At 32.0% G+C, this 23,386-nt stretch overlaps 1 protein-coding gene and 1 pseudogene across 13 annotated transcripts in view; both read right to left on the bottom strand.

The window, feature by feature from the left end:
• The window catches only part of aralar1 (calcium-binding mitochondrial carrier protein Aralar1), a 289,930-nt gene that overhangs the window by 108,738 nt on the left and 157,806 nt on the right, over positions 1–23,386 (bottom strand). For 3 of the 13 annotated variants that reach the window (XM_087402838.1, XM_087402837.1, XM_087402839.1), the window contains exon 2: positions 2,152–2,311. The exons of 9 other annotated variants lie outside the window; for them this stretch is intronic. Coding sequence is in view for 1 of the 4 variants with exons in the window: in XM_011054859.2 (XP_011053161.1) it covers positions 2,152–2,166 (15 nt within the window). In the remaining 3 variants the exon portion in view is untranslated. Of the gene's footprint in view, positions 1–2,151; positions 2,319–23,386 lie in introns of those variants that run through there. One more of the 13 variants, XM_011054859.2, reaches the window with a different exon arrangement.
• On the bottom strand, positions 2,452–18,184 carry LOC147910728 (uncharacterized; annotated as a pseudogene).

Below are 23,386 nucleotides of genomic sequence, written 5' to 3'. Positions count from 1 at the left end.
AATAATACTCCTTATTAACTGTCTGACATTCTGACAAAAATTCGTGATGTACAATACCGTTGTAATCCATGAAAACCGTGAGCATCGCTTTCTTTTTCGACTGAAAACGACGTGGTTTTTTTGGTCTTGGCTCATTTGGAGCTCTCCATTCACTCGCCTGATGTCTGGATTGCGTGTCGTACTCATAAACTCACGTCTCGTCTCCAGTAATGATGCGTTTGATGAATGTTGGGTCGGATTCAGTCTTGGAAATCATGTCTTTGGCGATGTCAACGCCCTTTTTTGCATGAAATTCAGTTCCTTCGGGACCAACTTTGCAGCAACACGGCGCAAATCCAAATCATTAACTACAATGTCCTGAACGGATCCATAAGCAATGTTTAAGTCCTCTGCCAGCTCTCTGATAGTTAATTTGCGGTTATTGGCCAACATTTCTCTCACTTTATTGATGTTTTCGTCGGTTTTCGATGTCGACGGCCTGCCACTGCGTTCGTTATCCTCGACGGATTCACGACCACTTCTGAAGCGTTCATGCCACTCGTAAACGGTTGTTTTCTTTAGAACATCACTGCCGAAACAGTTTCCCAACATTTCCAAGGTTTTCGCACCATTGAATCCATTTTTAACGCAAAATTTAATACAAACTCGTTGTTGCAAATTCAACTTCATTTTTAAAACTGTAAAAAATCGAAAATACGCGCAGAGGTAGATGTACTCAAGACGGCGTAATTTTTACAAATGTCAAGCTATGATAAAATTTGATGGAAATGTCAATGATAGATGTGGCAACCTAGCCAAAAAAAAAGAACTCAAATCAGCTGACTCAGAGCATTACCTGGTGGTCTCTTCCGGAAACTTTTTGATCAAGCTGGTATATTGTATATGTTGACGACATTGTGATGGCCGCACCATGCAATGAAATTGACAAAGTACTCACAACTTTTAATTCCTTACACTTGAGGCTATAGTTTACATTAAAAATAGGGGACAATAGAATCAATTTTTTAGATTTGTCAATCATCAACGAAAAAAGAAAATTAAAATTTGATTGGTTCCATAAGCCTACTTTTTCGGGACGATATTTGAATTTCCTCTTCTCACATCCGATTTCACAAAAAAAGAGCTGTTATAACGGAAATGGTTGACAGAATTGTTTTATTTTTGAGTATTTTTCTGAAATTTCACTATAAGAATAATAAGTTTATAGTCAAATTATTAAATAATGACTGTCCAATTGACTTTATTTTCAACACTGTTTTCGATTAAAACTTTTGTTTCATAAATTACTGACGAAGGGGAATAATGACACTAGTGTTCCATTCACGAAGGTTCATTTCTACCTTATATTTCAAAGGTTTTCGTTATTTTAGAATGATAATTTGATTTAGTGTAATGTATGTATTGCATTTCTGGTAATCTGTGCGCGCACATATATATATATATATACATATATATACATATATATATATTTTTTTTAATTGTTTTTTTTTATAATCTCGTTTTGTTTTCGTTCGATGAATATGCTGCTCTTTATTTATTATTGTATGTTCCATACTTTCATTATAGAGTGCGATATACGCGCAGTTTTAATATCTTATCCAAATGCAGATATTAACATTATTTGATATTTGCACTTCATAATTTAATAATCTGCATTTTATCAGTTGCTATTGAATGACTAAAAGAATACACCAATAGCTGCGAATGCTCATGGATGCGCTCAGCAATAGTTGAGTTTGCTGAATGTGACCAACTTTCAACAGTTAATGAAGTTTGCTTCTAATTATAATCAAGATTAGATAATTAAGAATTAAATTTTACACTATATCAGAATAAATTAAATTTTACACTATATCAAAATAAAATTTCTCTTGTCTCATTCCCCGCCGGACTTGCGATATAATCATTCTGCATTACTAGTAATGCATGCTCCTGCCCATAGACAGATAGGCAACCCGACTTACTGAATATATTATAATGGAAATTATTATTTACTTAAACCAAATCGTACTATCTTTAATATTTATGAAATGAAACTTAAGAATTATACATATATCTTATTGAAAGATCTTCCTATTCCAATCCAAATGGTTTAAATTCTTCTTAAATAAAATTATTATATCACAATTCATTCAAAGACATATAACTTACCGATAATAGACTCATGTTTAGCTATCAATTCTTTCCGAATCCATTCCTTAAAATGTAAAACTATTTGATTGATCATACGAATTACGACGTCACTTATGCTCGAAGGGTAGACTTCAGGAGTAAGGGTAAGATCGTAACAAAGCTTTCAAATATTTTTTCTCTGTCAAACGAAAAAAAATAATAATTAGCAACTGTCTACTAAATTGATTATATGTTATGTCACATATTCCTAAATGAGTGCTCTACAAAAATTAAACTATCTACTGTTTACAGTTATTACTTTTTATTTAAATCAATTACCTGTGCAACTCATTTAAATTGCTTCAACATAATATCACCAATAATTTAATAATTAAATACAAATGCGATTGCAATTCTTTCTTAAGCAAACGAAGATGCTTCAATAATCAGTCTTAAAATATGATTCAGTTGAAATTAATACAGTTGCCATACCAAATTGGTCCAACTTTTAAAAATAAAATTTTTAGTAGTTTAGTTAATTGAGATAAAATCGAGTCACACCAATCTTCAATAATACTTGAAAATGAGAAAAGTTTCGTAAAAAAGACCTCATACATAATAATAATTAGATAATAATATTATTTGTGTTTATTACATAATAATAATTTAAATACTTCAGAATGGATATGCAATAGCCTTCTGACAGACTTGGGAAATTGTTCGTTGCAGTTAAACAGAGATGTAAACTATACTGAATTTGACAGTCTCAAATTTTGTTCCAAACATCCTTCCGTAAATTCCATTTGAGAAAAATCTTTTTGACGTTTTCTGGATTCATTAATGAGAGGTTTTATCATAACGAAATCTCGACGAGAAATTTTTCATATATGCATCATGAAACGTATCTTTAAACCAACATTTCATACGTTTGACGCTATAATCATCCTGAATGTATCAATGTATTCCACAATCGATTGCATAATTACAATTTGTGCAAAATTATAATCTCTGTGTAACTCTCAACTTTCTCATCTGGACATACTTCAAACCAAATATCAGACATTAGTGGCATCAATAAATTTACATATTTTACAAATTCTTGTATAAGTAAGATTTCTTTCTCATGATTATCTATTAAGATCATATCTTTAAGATTAATTTCACAAAATTGAACCGCACTATCGCTATAAACTAGAATATATTTTTTTGTTTTCACAAACGTTTTCATAATCGATGGTGTACCTATACAAAATTTCCTGTAGTTAACAAATTTACATTAGTACTTTTGGAATGTTATCATTAATTATGCCACAGGGCTGCCTTCATTATGTAACCTGCATATCCAAAAAATTAGATAATATTTTATGACTATCTTTCGCCAATGCACTATTACAATTTTGTACAAGCACATCTAAGAAAAGTAGAGAATCTTCTTTTACACGTGGATCAATTGCACAGCTCAGATACGATATTATATAATTTCATGCAAAGATGTCAATTATTCATTTGAGAGGCCAAGAATAAAATTAAATGCATGAAATGAATTTGTGAATGTATTTCTTTCTCTTTATCAAGAGATAAAGTTGCGATACCATGTAACAAAAAATTCAATTGTGAATGTAAAGATTTTAGAAGATTATGTAATTGAATTGTTTCAAAGCATCTTGTCTCACAGTTGAATTGTGATGCCGAAAACGTGTTAATGTAATAAATTCTGAAAATACATTACAAGTTACATAGTAATGTACGTACAAGGTTGAATTATAACGTACTAAACAATTAGGTTTATTCAAGACATCAACATTCGGTAATTGTTGAATTTAATATCTTCACCTTCTCGAGGTTGATAAAATTAGACTCATTCGACGCGTTTTTGCTACACTTTGAACAAATGGCAAAAAAAATGTGTCGCTCTGTCCTGCAAACCGAGTTATTAATTATTAAAGTTGATAGATATCCAGATTAGGAAATCTGTTGCATCGATGGCATAGAGAGTTAAACAAATTTTCTGCTTTACAGACAAATATTTAACCAAGACAAATACTCTGCTGTAAAAATAAAAATTATATAAAAAATAATTTGTTTTTAAAGCAAAAAATGTGTTCTTAAAGTGGAGAATTTGTGTAATTGAAGCAGAAAATACTTATTCTAGCTTTATTACATGTTCTCATATCCTTCTATGCCATCGATGTGACAGATTTCCTAACTTGAATACCATCAACAACTTTAACAATTAATATCTTGGTTCACGGGGTAAAGCGATACATTTTTTTGCCAGATTCATGCAAAAACGTGCCGAGTAAATCTAATTTGTGTAATTGCAGAAGCAGAAAATCACTTACATGTTCCTTTATGCCAGTGCTTGAAATTAGTTGCCCATTTCGGGCAGATTCCTGAGGCGACCCATTCGAGAAAAAAAGGATGATTAAATATATGTGACTCGATAAAGTAAAATTTTTCTAAGTAAAATATTTTATGATGTAAAATTTTACTTTACCGAATCACATATATTTAATCATTCTTTTTTTATTTTTTAGTTAAATAAACCTAAAGAAACTATTTGAAAAACGTATCAATAATAGTACTTTCAAGATAATATAGAAAGTCATTACCCTCATTATAATTATCATATTGTAATTTTTAATTATATATTATTGCAGAATATAATATGTTAATAATAAAACATATTAATAATAAAAAATTTATTTTAATTATTTATTAAAATAAAAATCATGTGGGAAAGAAAATATTTTAATGATATTTGCCGGAAGATATGCTCTCAACATACTTTTTGTATCGCGACGCTCCTGGGGCACAGCGTCACGTGAGCGATCGGCGGCCACTGAGTTTCGAGTGGTAGTGGGGGTCGCCTCAAGAATCTGCCCAAAATGGGCAACTAATTCGGAGCACTGCTCTATGCCATCGATGTAACGGATTTCCTAACTTAAACTATCTCACTTTAATGCCAAAAGTGTACACTAGTTTATCATCAGCCACAGAAAACAGACATGTGTGATATGATTATGCATTGCCAGCGCCACATTTGTCTCTTGCGTCAAAAATTCCAAAAGGACAAATCCCCCACTTCGGCGACGTTTCTTAATCTTGATATAAAAGTTTCAGATTCGAATTTTGCATCGCAATATCTCGGCTCATAGGGCACGTAGAGAAAAAATAAAAATACTTTCGTTATATATTTAGATCGAATGCAATCGAGTGAGCACACTTAGAACCTGATCAGTTCAGCTTTTATTGAGATCCAATAATCTAAATCTCTGGCAACTCGCCGGCTTGCGTAAAGTAGGCAGTGTCACTGCGCGTAGCTTAGCATCGAGATACTGCCAGATATCTCGTTCATAGACACGATTAAATAAACAAAAAATTCACTTTTGTGGTCGAGGTCATAAGATGCGAGATTGCAACGCTGGAAAACCCTAATTTGAATCCTGTTTTTTCTTCAGTTTTTTCTGCAATAAATAATCAAGTTAGTAATAAACGAATATTAGGTCAAATATATTTTCATATAATTTTTTAAATATTATAATTTGTGTATGAGAATTTTAAATTGTAGAAGAGGAACCATTTCGCTTTTTAATTAATAAATAAAAAATTATTTAAAAGTTGCACAATCTACTCATAAAAAAATAGGAAACACTTTCGAACGGTCAACATTGCACAATATTCAGAACACCGTAATTCGATGAAAAATCATCGCAGACAATCAGAAAATCATTTGAAACTTTGAAATCTGTACTTTTGAAATCGGTATTTCAATTTAACTGATCCTCTACAGAGTTATACAGACACAAATAGATATCCATCAAATCTAAAAATTTTGTAAAAAAAAATTTTACAAAGATCTGTGGCGTGAAGTAAAAATCACATAAATGCGGTTTACAATTTGTTTTTTATTGAACATTGTATGATTTTTTTCACCAAATTATTGAATGTTGAAACAAAAATGATCGCTTTTGCTTCAATGTTAAACTTATTTTAAAAAATCATGCAATGAAGATAAAGATTCACTCTTTCGACTGTAAACCTTTATAAAGTTTATACAAAATTTTTAGATTTGATAGACATTCGTGTATAACTCCTTATAGGATTAGTCAAACTGAAATATCAATTACCGCTTTCAAAAGTTCAGATTTTAAATGATTTTATAATTATTTGTCTGCAATGATTTTTTACTGAATTACAACGTTTTGAATATTGTGCAATTTTGGACGTGTTCGAAAGTATTTCGAATTCCCTATCTTTTTATGAGTAGTATATGTCGTGCAATTTTCAAATAACTTTTGTTTGTCAATTGAAAAGCGAAATAAGTTTCCTTTCTATAGTTGCTTTAAAATGTCCCATATACGAATTATTTTAAAATTTATATGAAGATATATTTGATCTAATATATGTTTATTATTGCCCATCTATGTCGGGCTGTGTTCAAAATCTGTTTCCGCGGGCTTAACTATCAGCGGACTTGATTACTTATTTCAGAAAAAAAACTATGAAAAATTAAGAAAAAAAAGCAGATTTCGAACTTGATATCTTCAGCGTTCCCTCTTACGATCTTGACCACAAAAATTTCTTAATATTCGGGCCTATGAACATGATATATAAAGCACATGAAAAATCATAAGCAATTATATATCTCGTAAACTATTGTATATGTGTTTTGATATGATTTATATTATTCTGGATTAATGGGAGGAGTATGTTATTACTACAATTTATAGGGTATGTGAAGTTAGCACCCCAACTATGGTACTCAGGAGTTCTGATTAGAGTTCCCATTTCCTTTTGACGAGACAAAGAGTTCTATATAATTTATAACAAGAGTTCCGCTTAATAATTATTTTTAAATAATTTTTAAAAAATGGGATGCTAACTTCTCATCGAAAATCGAGATCGAATAGTTCTGAGTGGCTCAATAGCTTCATTTCGTGAATACCTAGAGTTCCTGATGCATAAAAAAAATTTTGAAAAATAAAAAAAAAATTAAAAATTTTTGAAAAATCAATTTTTAGATACAATTACAGTTCTGATTAGAGTTCCTGCTTCCTTTTAACGAGACGAAGAGTTCTCTATATTTTTTAATGCAAAATTCATTTAATAATAATTTTTAAATAATTTTTAAAAAGTTTTTTGGAAAAAAAATTTTTTTTATAAAATAGTTCTGTGACACGTTCATTGTCATTCTAACAATTACGAAGAGTTCTCAGCGATTAAAACCAATACAGACTCAATAATAAAAAAGATATATACTTAAATCGAAATTTGAAAAATCGATTGCAGAAGTACGTATTTCCTTATGTAGTCATCCAATCGCTTTGTCACCTAATATTTTTTGACAGAACTCGTCGAGAATTACACAGAACTCCAATCAGAACTACTCAGTACTCTCAAAAAATTTTTCGATGTCGGACTTAGAAAATTTTCAATGATAAAGTTCAAATGTCTCCGTATCATAACGTCGAAAATTTTTTGAGAATACTGAGTAGTTCTGATTAGAGTTCTGTGTAGTTCTCGACGAGTTCTGTCAAAAAACATTAGGTGACAAAGCGATTGGATGACTACATAAGGAAATACGTACTTTTGCAATCGATTTTTCAAATTTCGTTTTAAGTATATATCTTTTTTATTATTGTCTGTGTTGGTTTTAATCGCTGAGAACTCTTCGTAATTGTTAGAATGACAATTAATGTGTCACAGAACTATTTTATAAAAAAAATTTTTTTTCCAAAAAATTTTTAAAAAATTATTTAAAAATTGTTATTAAATAAATCTTGCATTAAAAAATATAGAGAACTCTTCGTCTCGTTAAAAAGAAGCAGGAACTCTAATCAGAACTATTGTATCTAAAAATAGATTTTTCAAAAATTTTTAATTTTTTTTTATTTTTCAAAATTTTTTTTTATGCATCAGGAACTCTAGGTATTCGCGAAATGAAGCTATTGAGCTACTCAGAACTATTCGATCTCGATTTTCGATGAGAAGTTAGCACCTCATTTTTTAAAAATTATTTAAAAATAATTATTAAGCGGAACTCTTGTTATAAATTATATAGAACTCTTTGTCTCGTCAAAAGGAAATGGGAACTCTAATCAGAACTCCTGAGTACCATAGTTGGAGTGCTAACTTCACATACCCCAATTTATAATTCATATATAATTTAGAATGCTCATCGCTCCTTATTAATACAAGTCAAACGATCAAAATTGTCGAGGAAGCATTTTCGGTTACTTAATCCTTTGCGGTATAGTATCCCACATATGTGATACTTTTTTAACCTCAGTTTTTTATGTTTTTCATATAGTTTTTCTAACATATTACTACAATAAAAAAAACATTATCAGTGTTTAGAACATCAATTGTTATAAAAAAACCGTGGAAACATTACTATTGTTAACGAAATGTATTTTTTAATAAACAAACTGTAAAAATTCATCCTTTTTTAACAATATATAAAGTATTTCTTAAGATGGATCAGGGCCACATTGGGGAAGAATGGATCAAAGAGAACAAAAAATTCTTATACCATTTTGAGATATTCATTGTAGTTTTCGAATTAAAAAAGAAAATGTCTAAGCCAATATGCGGTTAAGCCGCGCCGCGCGAATTCGTAGGATGGTCCACACTCGAGTGGCGACGAAGCGGTCCTTCTCTTTCCCTGCGTCACCATACGAGTATCTTAAAGTGGTATAAGAATTTTTTGTTCCCTTTGATCCATTCTTCACCCCCAATGTGACCCCGACCCATCTTAAGAAACACCCTGTATATAAATGTGATTGTGACTAATCAACAATAGCTAATTAGCCGAAGATGAAGTCTGAGAGGTTTTTTGGGTCGCTGATTACGAATCTGAAGTCAAAATTAAAAAATTTATAATTCAAAATGGCGGATTCAAAATGGCGGACAAAAAAGCGAAAAATTGTTTGATTTCAATAGAACTTTGTTACTCGGAAGTTTTCGGGGTCGCTGATTATGAATCTGATCTCATATTTTTGAAATTCAAAATGGTGAATCCAAGATGGCGGACAAAAAATTAAAAAATTAGTTCTGGGACTGTAAAATGGGGTCTAGTAGGTTTTTTGGGTCGCTTATTGCGAATTTGACATCAAAATTAAAAAATTAAAATTAAAATTAAAATTACTTGATCCCATTTTGCAGCTCAAAATTAATTTTTTTCTGTCCGTCATCTTGGATCCGTCACTTTGAATTTTGAAAATTTGAGGCCAGATTCGTAATCAGTGATCACGAAAAACTCCCGAGTAACAAATTTTAACTGAATTCTACGTAAAGAAAAATATATCCTTTAAAGAGTTAAAACAAATGACTATAGTGAGAAGGCCGTTCTTTTGCTATCTCGTTCGAGCTCGGCGCGCCGAAGGCGAGGGCTAATATTCATAGGTCGGTATTCATAGCTCGTTCTTATATTCAAGATCATCTTAAGCACGATCTTAAGATGTCCTCTAGATTCATAATCGAAAAATAAGGCGGTACTTGAGTAAAATCTCAAGTCAAAGCTTATCGAAGATGATTTTATTTCAAAACGTCTTGAAATGATCAAACGGTCTTGATATGATTCATAAACATATCTTATTCAAAATAAGCATAGACTTAAGACTACTTTCTAGTTACAAATTCATAATCATTAAGATATCTTATTTGACATGTATATACAGGGTGGGCCATCTATTGGTACGTTTTTGAATTTCGTCGTATGGCAACACCGAACGAGCTACAGACCCGAAATTTTGACAGTTTATTAGTCATACCGTCCGCGGCACGAAACAACATGTTTTCTCTTGAAGAGCGTTTTGAAATTTTAAAAACTTATTTTCAAAGTCAGTGCTGTGTCGCCGAAACTGTACGAATTTTGAAAAGAAATATGGGTCGTGATAGAGCACCCACCGAAGGAGCTATACGCAAATTGGTGAGGAAAGTTCGTGAGAAAGGGATGTTAGTGGATGACATTATATTACGACTGTTTTGAGTGAAATTGGCGCCGAGGTAGTCCAAAATGTCATTAATAATTGGGATGACCGAATGGCATACTGTAAGGCCAGTAGAGGGAGCCACATGAACGAAATCGTTTTTCATTCTTGACGCGGATACTTTTAGCTTCACAACAAAAAAAAAATTAATAAAAAATATCAATGTATGCTCATTTGATCGCATTTTTAAAAACGTACCAATAGATGGCCCACCCTGTATAATAAATAAGATGTGTTCGCCAAGTCTTCGCCAAGATGTGTTCGAGGTGGACTTAAGCAAAAATTAAAAATGTTAAAAAGACCTCGTTCACCTTAAATTTTAATAAAAATACTTTAAATAGATGCGTTTTCGAGTAAAAATAAATATTTGATAATAAAAAAATGTCACTCTGTTCCACGAATCAAAATATTACACACCAAAGTAGACGACTATTGAGGTTAGGAAATCTGTCATACTTAAATGTATCGATATGATCATGCGTTGTGATCACGTGTGCAAGTTCTTGCAGGCAAACAAGATATTTCTCTACTGCAGACTCTTATTTGATTGTACTGAAAAAGAATATATTCAATAAAGCAATTCAATAAATTCTTGACTCGTTCAAAAATTTGCTGGTAATGCAAACTTATGGCCACAATTTATACGGGAAATATTTTGACTGAGATTTAACCGATCATAAACAAATATGATTCTTGTAAATTTTGTCTATATAAATGCAACATCAGAAGATTTTTTTATATGACATTTTATGTTTCACATTAAAACAAGCATATACAAAAAGTCGGCGAGAGATTCATGATAGATTTACTTATATTTAAATCGTTAGGTAATATTATTAATTTTAATTAACAAAAATTTAATAATACATTATAAAACATTTGTAACTTTTTTCAAAATTTATAGGAATTTGGAAACAACGGCGAAGTCACGTTTATAATCACAGCATGTATTTTAAAGAAATGCTGGATTTAAACTTTAATTCATATAAAAAAAATTAAAAAAAGATATTAATTTTAAATAACTTAAACTTCTCTGCTTTAAAACAAATCTGCTTTAAAAACACAAATTATTTTCTTATATTATTTTTAAAACAGTGAATTTGTGTTTTAAAAATAATGAATCACTGCTGTGACAGATTTTCTAATCTAAATAGTCCTCAACTTTAATGATATATTTTGGTTCGCGAAGCAACGCGACACTTTTTTCTTGCCAAATATTTTACGCGAAAACACATTGATTCAGTGTATTTTTATCAAATCTTCTTAACATTAATTACTACCTGCAATACTCCGGAAAAATACAGACAAGACGGATCTGTAAAATCCTTTCTTCAACTCTGATGGAAAAATTTTATTGAAATTAATTCTCATTTTGGAATAGCATTTCAGAAAAAATTCAGTTTAATTTCAGCGATTTTTTGTTGAAAAATTTATTTTTAGCAAAATTTTAATAAAATTTCAGAGAAAATTTAAGAAAAGTTTTCTAAAAGTTTTTACAGAAGTTTAGAGAAATTTTGGTTCAATTTCAGCGATTTTTTAGTATGTTAGCTGAAAAATTAACTTTCAGTGAAATTTCAATAATTTTTTAATCAACAATTTTGCTAAAATGTTCCAAACATGGAATAATTTTAGCAAAATTTTTTCACCAGGGAACGCATTTCAAGTCGGAATCCATAATCACAGTCTAATCATACAAAAGATAATATAATAACACATTTTGTAAATTTACTTCTCAAATGCAGTGTTTCTATGGTAGAATCCGACTGAAATATTACGGAAACAGCTATAGAATATCGAATAAGTTCAATTTTAAGATCATCTTCGTCACGATGACCTTAAATCAAACAAAAATTTCTTAAGGAAAAACTTCTCGAAAGTCGTTTTATTTCGTGACTATGAATTGTTACGATCTCAAAACGATCTTGATTGAATAAGACAGTCTTGACCAAGACGACCTTAAGCGCTGCCTTGACTATGAATACGGGCCTAAAAGTCTATTGTAAGTTGACCGAATGTCGACTAATACTTGACGAATGTTTAAAAAAAAATCGACTAACAGTCGCAATTCTAAGTCGACTTACGACTTAGAATGTCAACTTATTTTACGTCAACTAGGAACAGTTGACTTTAAGTCGACTTTCAACAGTCGACTATATGTCGAATGGAAAAAAAGACGACTAGGTACGTAGGCTGCTGGAAAAGTTTCTGCAAATATGAAAAAAAACATGTAAAATTCGGTAAATGACTTTATTGTTTTTCGAAGTATTCGCCTTTAAGATCGATACATTTTTGCACGCTCGAATCAATTTTCGAAGTATTTTTCCACTCTGAAGCTGTAACCTCAGAAATCAGCACGAAATGTTTCAACAGCTGCTTCAGGCGACTCAAATCGCTCACCACGCATCTTCTTTTTAATGTCTGAGAATAAAAAGAAGTCATTAGGTGATAAATTAGGTGAATACGGACAATGACATCAATTCGATCATCAATTCGACATTTTTACTGGATAAAAAATCAACGGTTTGACGTGCTGTGTGACAGCTGGCGTTGTCATGATGAAGGATGATTCGACGATTTCGATTTGTTCTACGCAATTCATGACTTCTGGCAAACAAATTGTTGTATACCAATCTTTATTTACAGTCCTTCGATCCTCTAAAGCCACGATTGTCACATGTCCGGTATAACTGAAAAAACAAGCAATCATTTGCTTGGCAGCACCGCGTGAACAATTTTTGTTGGTTTCGGTTCATTTTGAAATACCCAAACAGTGGATTGTTGTTTACTTTCGGACTCATACGAATAGATCATGTTTCATCTCCAGTAACGATGTTGTAGGCCAAATTTGACCGATCTTGGTTGAATTTCTTGAGCATTTCTTTGCTCCATTTAACATGAGCCTGTTTTTGAACTCGGTCAAATTGTGTGCGATCCAACGACTGCAAAGTTTCCGTACGCTCAAGTGAGTGAGTTTGCATCATGCAAAATCGTATGTATTGCTTTCATGTCAGTGCCTAAGGATGCCTGAATCTCGCGGTATGTCATATGCCGATCTCGCTCAATTATTTCACGCACAGCATCAACATTAGTGGCAACAACAGACATGGATGGACGATCTTCACGGAATTCGTCATAAAAAAAGGTACGTCCACGCTGGAAACCAATTATAAACCAATTCTCCAAACCAATTATAAACAGTCCTATTGGATAGTGCTTCATCTCCAAAAGCCAAATGAAGTCGATCGATGCATTGTTTCAGAGTTAGATTACATTTGTAATCATAAAAAATTATTGCCCGAAAATTCACACAAAATTTCCATTTTCTCACAAAATAACTTCTTTTAAAATACTATACAAACAAAACTAGTTGGCTTGGGGACAAACTGTCAATTGAATTAGAGATTAAAAACATCTAATTTTACGGATATGGTAGTAGCAGAACGTTGGCGCCATTGGAAGTATTAGATTGCAGAAACTTTTCCAGCAGCCTACGTAAGCCGATAAACAATCGTGTCGATCTTCGACGATGTCAAAACTCGTGTTGTTTGGATTAAGAAATCTGTTATACTTAAATGTATCAATATGATCATGTGTTGTGATCACGGATGTAAGTTCTTGTAAGCAGACAAGATATTTCTCTACTGCAGATTCTTATTTGATTGGAAAAAGGTATATACAATAAAGCAATTAAAAATCCTTGGCTCGCTGTCCAAAATATTATTGGTAATGCAAATTAGTGGCCATAATTCATACAGGAAAGTTTTGAGATCGAGATTTTACCGATCATAAACAAATATGATTCTTGTAAATTTTGCCTGTGTAAGATCTCTATTATGGGATAGATTCCTAATATGAGTGGAGTTTCTGTTAAACTAATAAGTGCATATGTTTGGTTCTATCATGAACTTTTTACTCTTATTGTGAAGTCTATTTAGTAGAAATTTCATTATTAGATCATGTCGTTGCGAAAAAAGATTTGTGAAACTGAATGTTGTCAAATTTTATTGTGATTAGTCTTCAAATCTTGTTTTATTAGATAAAAATAAATATTGAGTAATAAATCTGCATGCAGATAATTGAGTAAAATCGTATTCATAGAGAAATATGTGATAGTATTTTGTTTAACTGTAAAAATTAGATTTGGTGATCGTGAACCCGCAAGGCATGGAAGTCGTAATATGAGATACTCAAGGTATTCCTAGCTAACATGAGAGCATCTAAACAATTTAATATCTCAAAGCATACTATCGAACGAAATGTTAAAAATGAGGATTCTATTGATAAGATTACTCACATACACACACACGCACATACACACATACTCAGATATACACACATCAAAAATTGCACAATTATTATGTATAACATTTAAATTCTTTGTTCCTTGTATGTAATATAATAAAATGGTATATAAAAAACTGATCATTTTTTTTCTTAATTTTCTGTTAGAGATCCCACCTCATACAAGAAAATCCTTATATCTCATATTAGGAATCCTCTTTTTAAATGATCAAAATCAGCACTTTTTATAAAAAATTTCATAAACAACAAAGTATAACTATTATCGACTAATTTTTTCGATGAAACTTAAATATATTTCTCATAAATTTGACATGAAAGCAGAAATTCAGGTTATAAATTAACAAATTATGCCTTTAAAAAAAGGTATCTCAAAATAGGCGACTTTACCTAATAAATGCAACATCAAAAGATTTTTTTATTTAACATTTTATGTCTCATATTAAAACAAGCATATACAAAAAGTCGGAAACGCGAGATTCACGATAGGTTTACTTATATTTAAATCGTTAGATAATATTATTAATTTTAATTAACAAATTTAATAATACATTACGAAGGATTTGTAACTTTTCTTAAAATGTATAAGAATTTGGACAACGACGAAGTCGCGTTTATAGTTACAGCATCTATTTTAAAGAAATGCTGGATTTAAATTAACTTTAATCCATATAAAAAAAGTTAAAAAGATATTTAATTTTAAATAACTTAAGCTTCTCTGCTTTAAAACAAATTTGCTTTAAAAACACAAATTCGCTGCTTTAAAAATACAAATTATTTTCTTATATTATTTTTAAAGTAATGAATTCGTGTTTTAGACCAGCGAATTTGTTTTTAAGCAGTAAATTTTTAAAGCAGTGAATTTAAGTTATTTAAATTTGTTGTGTAGCTCTAACAGATTTCTCAATCTCAATAGTGGTCAACTTTAATGCTTAATATCCCGGTTTGCAAGGAACGACGCTTATTTTTTTCCTTTTATGCATAAACGCGAATAAGCCCAATTTTATTGATTTTTGACCTGCACAAACTAAACTGTAATAATTTATATAAATTAATATATATATATATATATATATAAATTTTAATTAATTATATATAAATTAATATATATATAACTTTATATATATTAATATAATATAAATTTTCTGCTAAAATAGTGAATTTATGTTTTTAAAGAAATGAATCACTGCTGTGACAGATTTCCTAACCTGAATAGTCGTCAACTTTAATAATATATTTCGGTTCGCGGAGCAGCGCGACACTTTTTTCTTGTCAAATCTTTATTTTTACGCAAAAACATATTAATTCAATGTATTTTAATCGAAATTTGAGGGATCTTATTAACTATTAATTATCACCTGCAATAAGTACTCTAGGAAAAGTACAAGACAAGACGGACAAGACAGTTCTGTAAAATCCGCTCTTCGACTCTGATGGAAAAATTTCATTGAAATTAGTCCCCGTTTTGGAACAGCATTTCAAAAAAATTTAGTTTAATTTCAGCGATTTTTTTGCTAAAAAATTCGTTTTCAGCAAAATTTTAATAAAATTTCAGAAAAATTTTAAGAAAAATTTCTGAAATATTTCTACAGATGTTCAGAGAAATTTCAGTTCAATTTCAACGATTTTTCAGTATGTCAGCTGAAAAATTCACTTTCAGTGAAACTTTAATAAATTTTTAATCAAAAATATAATTATGAATTATATTATTGAGGTACCTGCCCGAGAATATGTATTACTTTGTGAAACAGATTTGAATTATATTTTCATTTCTAATTAAATTAACGTCCTGAAAGTTGATTGTTATTTTTCACCTCAATAATGAACTTTAAATGATCACCTAAAGAGTTAAAAACTTCTAATGTATAATTCTATCTTGTCATAAGGCGCTGCCAACAAAATGTCAGCATATCTGAAATAGAATAATAATGTAGTTTAAACGAAAATTGTATTAAGGCCATTTCCTCTACATCTTGGCATCACCAAATTCGCCAATGTATGCGATAATCGAGAGTCCATGGGTATACCAAAAATTTATTTATACATGTTATTATTATATTAGGCGTTGGAATTAATTCGTAGCGTTTTACAAGAGATGGCACAAGCAGTACACTATTTCGTTGTTACCTATAGTTCTGTATACATTGTAAACATCTATCATAGGACGTCATTTGCCGTACATAACCTTTCTTGAAATCATAAATAACAATACTGTATAATTCATTGAATATGTCAAAATTTGTGCCAGATAAAGTGTTTTTGCGGGGAGTTTTGCTTCATTACTTTAATATGAACAAAAGTGCAGCTGAAGCTCATCGTATTTTAGTGGATGTGTATAGTGAACATGCTCTGGCTAAGCAAACGTGTAGGAAGTGGTTTGCACGTTTTAAAGCTGGTGATTTCGACTTGGATGACAAGGAGCGACCTGGTCAGCCGAAAAAATTTGAAGATAACGATTTGCAGGCACTGCTCAATGAAAACTCATGTCAAACACTTAAAGAATTATCTACGTCATTGGAAGTTGACTTCTCAACAATAGGAAAACGTCTTAAAAGTTTGGGCATGATCCAGAAGGAAGGACATTGGGTCCCATATGAATTGAAACCAAGGGATATTGAGAGACGTTTTCTCACGTGCGAACTGCTGCTTCAACGGCAGAAAAGAAAAGGTTTTTTGCATCGGATTGTTACCGGTGACGAAAAGTGGATCCATTATGACAATCCAAAGCGCAGAAAGTCATGGGTTAAGCCCGGCGAACCATCAACATCAGTGGCAAAGCCCAATATCCATGGCTCAAAGCTCCTGCTCTGTATTTGGTGGGATCAGAAGGGTGTCATATACTACGAACTGCTAAAACCGCATGAAACCGTTACTGGAGATCTCTACCGACGGCAACTGATGCGCTTGAGCCGTGCATTGAAGCAAAAACGGTCGGAATACTTCGAAAGACACGATAAAGTCATCTTGCTGCACGACAATGCTCGCCCACACGTTGCAAAACCGGTAAAAACATACCTGGAAACACTTAAATGGGAAGTGCTACCGCACCCACCGTATTCTCCTGATATTGCACCTAGCGACTACCACTTGTTTCGATCATTAGCTCATAGCTTGTGCGAGCAGAAGTTCACATCTTACGAAGATTGTACAAAATGGTTCGATTCCTGGATTTCATCTAAAGGTGAACAGTTCTTCCGACGCGGTATTCATTCACTGCCCGAAAGATGGTCAAAAGTAGTAGAAAGTGATGGGAAGTACTTTCATTAATGTATTTTTTAATGCTCATGTGAAATAAATAACATTCTTTCATTAAAAAAACGCTACGAATTAATTCCAACACCTAATACATCACGACGGAGGCTATTAATTTCTCGAAATATTTCGTCCTTGAACGAAATGAGCAGTTCACAAACGTTGCCGTCTCCGTAATTACGCGATCTGTCTACGTATCCGTGCTGTCCGTGCTCGGTTTCATGGTCGGCGATTCGTTCGCGGCTTGACTCTTGATTTATCGTTTCGCGGGTTCGTTCTAGAGCGCTACGCTCAGCCCGGAGTTGTGTTTTCTCGGTTTCAAGTTGTCGTGTGAGCGTGTCGCATTCGGCCTGTAATCGCGCTTTTTCGATCTCATGCTCTTTTCCTATTTCCGCCCGTTCCCTATCCAAGGCTGCGCCCTGTTTCCGCAAGCGTTCCTTCTGTTTCGCGAGTGCTTGCCGCAGCGCCTCCAGCTCCTCTTCGTTGAGCTTTACGCCTTCGTCTCTCTTTGTTGAGCGAGTATCCATAACGGGATGCGGAAGTACAGCGAAGTTAAATAATCGATTCGCGTGGTGAGATTTTATATATCATCCCACCGCTGTCACCAAAATATGTTACGTCCCAAGGTCCAACCGTTGGTAATTGATACCTGGACAAACCGGGGACCAATGGCGGGTAACAAATCGAGAGTTGCGCGTCCTTTCGGTTAAGAAGAAACCTACGGTAATCCCTTCATGAATCTTGCTGGTGGTTCGGTCCGTGGTGCGGGACACGCGGCTCAGTCTGGACTCCGGTTGGTCAGGCTCCTTGTAGGTGCTCGATGATTGGCCGGCGCTGACACACTCCGCTCGTTCACACACACGATCTCCAAGTTAAACGATAAACGTATACGCGCGGCGGCGTTTATTGTAAAAGGAGAAGTTTCGTCAAATATTATTATATATACGTACTTATAATTGCTCAAAAGTAATTGTGTATTTTATAACTTCTGCAGTTGCTACACACATATCCAGACTTATGTTATAACTAATAATTAGATGCGGTTAACTAGGAAGGTTAAATAAGATGTACCTATGATTAGATTGGATTGCTCACGCGAGTAGAATTTAGGAATTAAACTAGAAATCACGATACTCTGGAAGAGACCGTTTCTCTTTGACCAGACCTGACCCCGGGAGGTTTTGAACTAACTCCTTAAAACACTCGCTGCTCGCGAGAGAGAGCAAGTCCCGTTTTTAGAACCCGAACGCTTTCAGGAAAAAGGAACCTCCATGCTGGTAGGGCGCGTGAGGTGGGGAGAGGATGTCAGGGGCGGTCCCTGCAGTTCTAGTGCCCCGTCGGTTATTGAAGTAAGGAAAAATTTGTAATTTGGCCAGGGACATTCCTGGACAAGTTTTATAAGTATCGCTGACGTGACACATGTCTTTATGTTAAATGCTTATTGGTTTAGTGGCCTTATGTAGTTATGCAGCTTATGTAATTTTGTATTGCCCTTAAGATCACAGCACAAACTGTTGCATAATGCATAGTACAAGCGAATCAACTAATCAGAATCTTTCCTTTTTTCCCCCATTCCATAAAAAAGAAGAATTTCGATTGGTTGATTCCCTTATGCACTATGCATTACGCTTTATGCAAGAGTCTGTGATGTGGTCATTAGGCAGCAGCACAGACTATTGCATAAGGCAGAATACATAATGCATAAGCGAACCAACCAATCAGAATCCTTTACTCTCATGTTATGGAACAGAAATTTTAATTGGTTGATTTTCTAATACTTTATACGCCTTATAGAAAAGTCTTAGCTATGATCATTATAGATTATGTTTACACGTCATCATAACTTCGACTTAGTGACGCTGATGTTATAACTCCTACTTAAGCAAGTCGCGTTTACACATTCAGGAACGTTGGTATTATATTTCTCATTATATCATGTTGACTCATTATAACGTTGTAACATGTTAGCTTATTTATACGAAAATGAGAACATGTAATTGCCAGATCTATTTTTTCTCATTTGTCTCTTCGAATTTTGTTATTGAATTAAAAACGGCAAATAACATTATTACAAAATTATCATTCAATAAATCAAAAGCATGTATAACCAACAAATTTATTTATTTCCTATAAAATATATTTTTACTTATGCCTCAGTGTCCTAAATCTAGTTTGCATTTCCTTTAGTGTAACTTTTTTCGTTTATAGACGATTTTAAATTGTCATCTGCTCGAAATCTTTTTTCATCTAAACTTTTCATTACTTCTCTGCTGTTCTCTCATTAATTTGAAAAACTATCGAATTTTTCAACTTTCGCGCTTTTTTATTTCCATATTTTTGCTTTATTCTTTTAATCTATACGGCTCGATTTACGTCGAAATTATAACAGTATAATTATACCCAGTAGCAACAGTGAACTTTATTGTGATTTGTAATTTTTAGTGCGCATGTATCGGTTTGTACACTTAGGAATATGGCGGACATATTAGAAGCTTAATAAAAATTCAAATTTAAGAGCCTGTTCTATCATAACTCTATTGTATACATTTCATAACATTGGCGGTGAATCATGTGACCTAAGGACACTTACATCAAAGGTGCCAACGTTTATTGTAACGTTTATTGTACCGGTAAAAACATACCTGGAAACACTTAAATGGGAAGTGCTACCGCACCCGCCGTATTCTCCTGATATTGCACCTAGCGACTACCACTTGTTTCGATCATTAGCTCATAGCTTGTGCGAGCAGAAGTTCACATCTTACGAAGATTGTACAAAATGGTTCGATTCCTGGATTTCATCTAAAGATGAACAGTTCTTCCGACGCGGTATTCATTCACTGCCCGAAAGATGGTCAAAAGTAGTAGAAAGTGATGGGAAGTACTTTCATTAATGTATTTTTTAATGCTCATGTGAAATAAATAACATTCTTTCATTTAAAAAACGCTACGAATTAATTCCAACACCTAATAAATATAAAATAAGTTGATTGAAAACTATTCTGACTGCAAATACGAATTTATTCCTAGGAAATGATGTATTTTTTTCTATAAATTGCCATTTCTTCGATATGCTATTAATAGCTGCCTCTGTTGATACATTCGTGAATAAGGATATCATGTTTAATGATATCAATCTATGATAATCTTTTAAACAAATATTTTTAAACAATATTAAAAAACTTTATTTTAGACCGCATGTGTGAGAAACACAATCAATACTAGAAAAATATCTATTACGGATGAAACTGGATCTTCATTGCTTTACATAATTCAATATTGAATTATTAATATACGTTATACTTGTACTTGCATATGTATCATATTGTAATCTTTTTAGAACTACGCGCCAATAGTCTAAGAAGACTACAATATGATATATCTTGTGAGTCTATTAAATTAATTTGTGTAATAATAATAATTTCGAATTTTTATTATATCTCTAACCAATAGATAATCGTTTAATTAAAATTATGTTTGATCTAAAATGAAAATAATTCTTATTATATTCCGACATTTTAATTCGTGAAATTACACAAATTATGGTTCAACCGAAAAAAGACGTAATATCATGTAAGAAAAAGAAAGAAAAACATCTATTGCTTTGTTATATTTATTCATGCGCTAAGAATTTTCATTTTATTCTATTGGCTGAAGAGCACTAAGTCAAGTACGAAACGTCCCGTTTTTGAACATACGTATATAATTTAATTCAATTGTAAATTTTATCTACCTAACAATATTGCTCGTTTTTTAAATTATTAGCCCTAAATGGATTAGTAAACTACTTTTATATGACTTAAAGTTGCTTTCCTTTTAAGAGACACAGTCAACATACATGACACAAATCGATACACATCGCTTTCCATTTACAATTTTGTTCAAACTCAATCGACGCACTTCGCCTCTGCTAAGGAAAAAAGTTAGAGTGTGTCAAGTGTGATATTGACGAATTTAACGATATTAGAATGCATATGCAAACCAATTCATATCATTTTGTTATGTTCTTTGACCATCTTTGACTAAAATTTTTTAAAAGGTTAATTGTTCCCACACATACTGCACATATCGCATTCCATTTAAATAAATAATAAGTGGTAAATGTATTTGAGTGTGTTAAACTGTGTCGATTTGCGTCTCCTAAAAACAAACTAAAACGTTGACTAATAGTCAACTGTGCTTAGTTGACTTTCAGTTTTTAGAAGTCAATTAATAGTCAGCAAATAGTCGATTCCTGTATTATAAAGAAGACTATAAAGCGACTATTGAAAGTTGACTTTAGATCAACTGGGAACAGCCGACTGACAGTCGACTTTTCATAGTCGATTATAGGCCGACTGAGAAAAGTCGACTGTAAGTTGGAAAACAATTACTCGTGTTGTATGGGATAATATTTTCTACAATGAACTGTTCGTTTTTAAAAAGTTTTTTTTTAGTTTAATTTTGCAACATTGCTTTTTGAGATTGCTTATTAAACATATTAGTCATACAAAGATTATTAGTTATAAATAATCTATTATAGTTATTAATAATTGGATTGGAAAAAAGTACGAAGTTTACATAGAAAATATATCTCGTAAAAAGTATAACATTTTAAATATAATTAACTTTTAATTTCCTTTATAAATTAAGTTCTTAAACGAAAATTAATTTTGAAGACAATAGATTTCCTATTAAAGTCAAATATTTCTTCTTCACGAATATTATAATTAATTGTTGCATATTATAATTAATTGTTAATAGAAAAAAAAGGAACTACGAGCCGAGCAAGTTGTATGTGCTAATGATGTATATTTCTGAAGTAGACAACAAACAAACGTTTTGACCTCTATTGGGTCGTTATCAATGTTGATATAACGTTATAAATTTGAAATTGTACTCAAGTCGCAATAATATCTGTACTTATCACTAAATTTCTATGCATAAACTATCCTTCAAAATAATAATTGATGAATAGTCGAAAGTGGTCATCGAATCATGATATCATCTTGAAACATCGTCAATGATAATACAAAAGTGTAGTAGCCGATAAAGTACGTGCGCGTGTAAATTAAGTTCTTAAACGAAAATTAATTTTGAAGACAATAGATTTCCTATTAAAGTCAAATATTTCTTCTTCACGAATATTATAATTAATTGTTGCATATTATAATTAATTGTTAATAGAAAAAAAAGGAACTACGAGCCGAGCAAGTTGTATGTGCTAATGATGTATGTCGACCGATATCAGAAGCATGTTGAAAATGATCTTTGCCAATTTAAAAATGTGAGTTCTTGTATAATGTAAATGATTATAAGCGTTTCTGAGTTATAAGCGCAAAACTATTTTAACATGATGATTTTGTAATGAAACGTTTATAAGAATTTTTTTATAGAATAAAGTGCTGTGTTGAATTTGAAGTAAATGTGTCATCACTGATGGTGTCACACCAAATGCCTATGGTATCATTAAGATCCACAAACCAGGTAACCCACTTAGAATCATAGTATCGTCCACCAACAACATGTTATACTATCTATGGCTTTATTTACATAAAATCATCAAGGATAGCATTCCGAAGGCATGTAGCTACGTACAAAATAGCGTCCATCTAGTAAAAAAAGTGGATGGAATACATTTTGAGCCAAATCCTTCTCTGGACGTCATATTCTTGTTTACTAATGTGCCATTATTAGAACTGGTAGGCATATCGAAAAGATAGTGTTTCATATCGAACAAAACTGACATA

Source organism: Acromyrmex echinatior, chromosome 2 (genome assembly GCF_024713525.1).
Source record: "Acromyrmex echinatior isolate Ae372 chromosome 2, ASM2471352v2, whole genome shotgun sequence".
Taxonomy (NCBI): domain Eukaryota; kingdom Metazoa; phylum Arthropoda; class Insecta; order Hymenoptera; family Formicidae; genus Acromyrmex; species Acromyrmex echinatior.
This window is presented reverse-complemented; position numbering and strand designations above follow the sequence as displayed.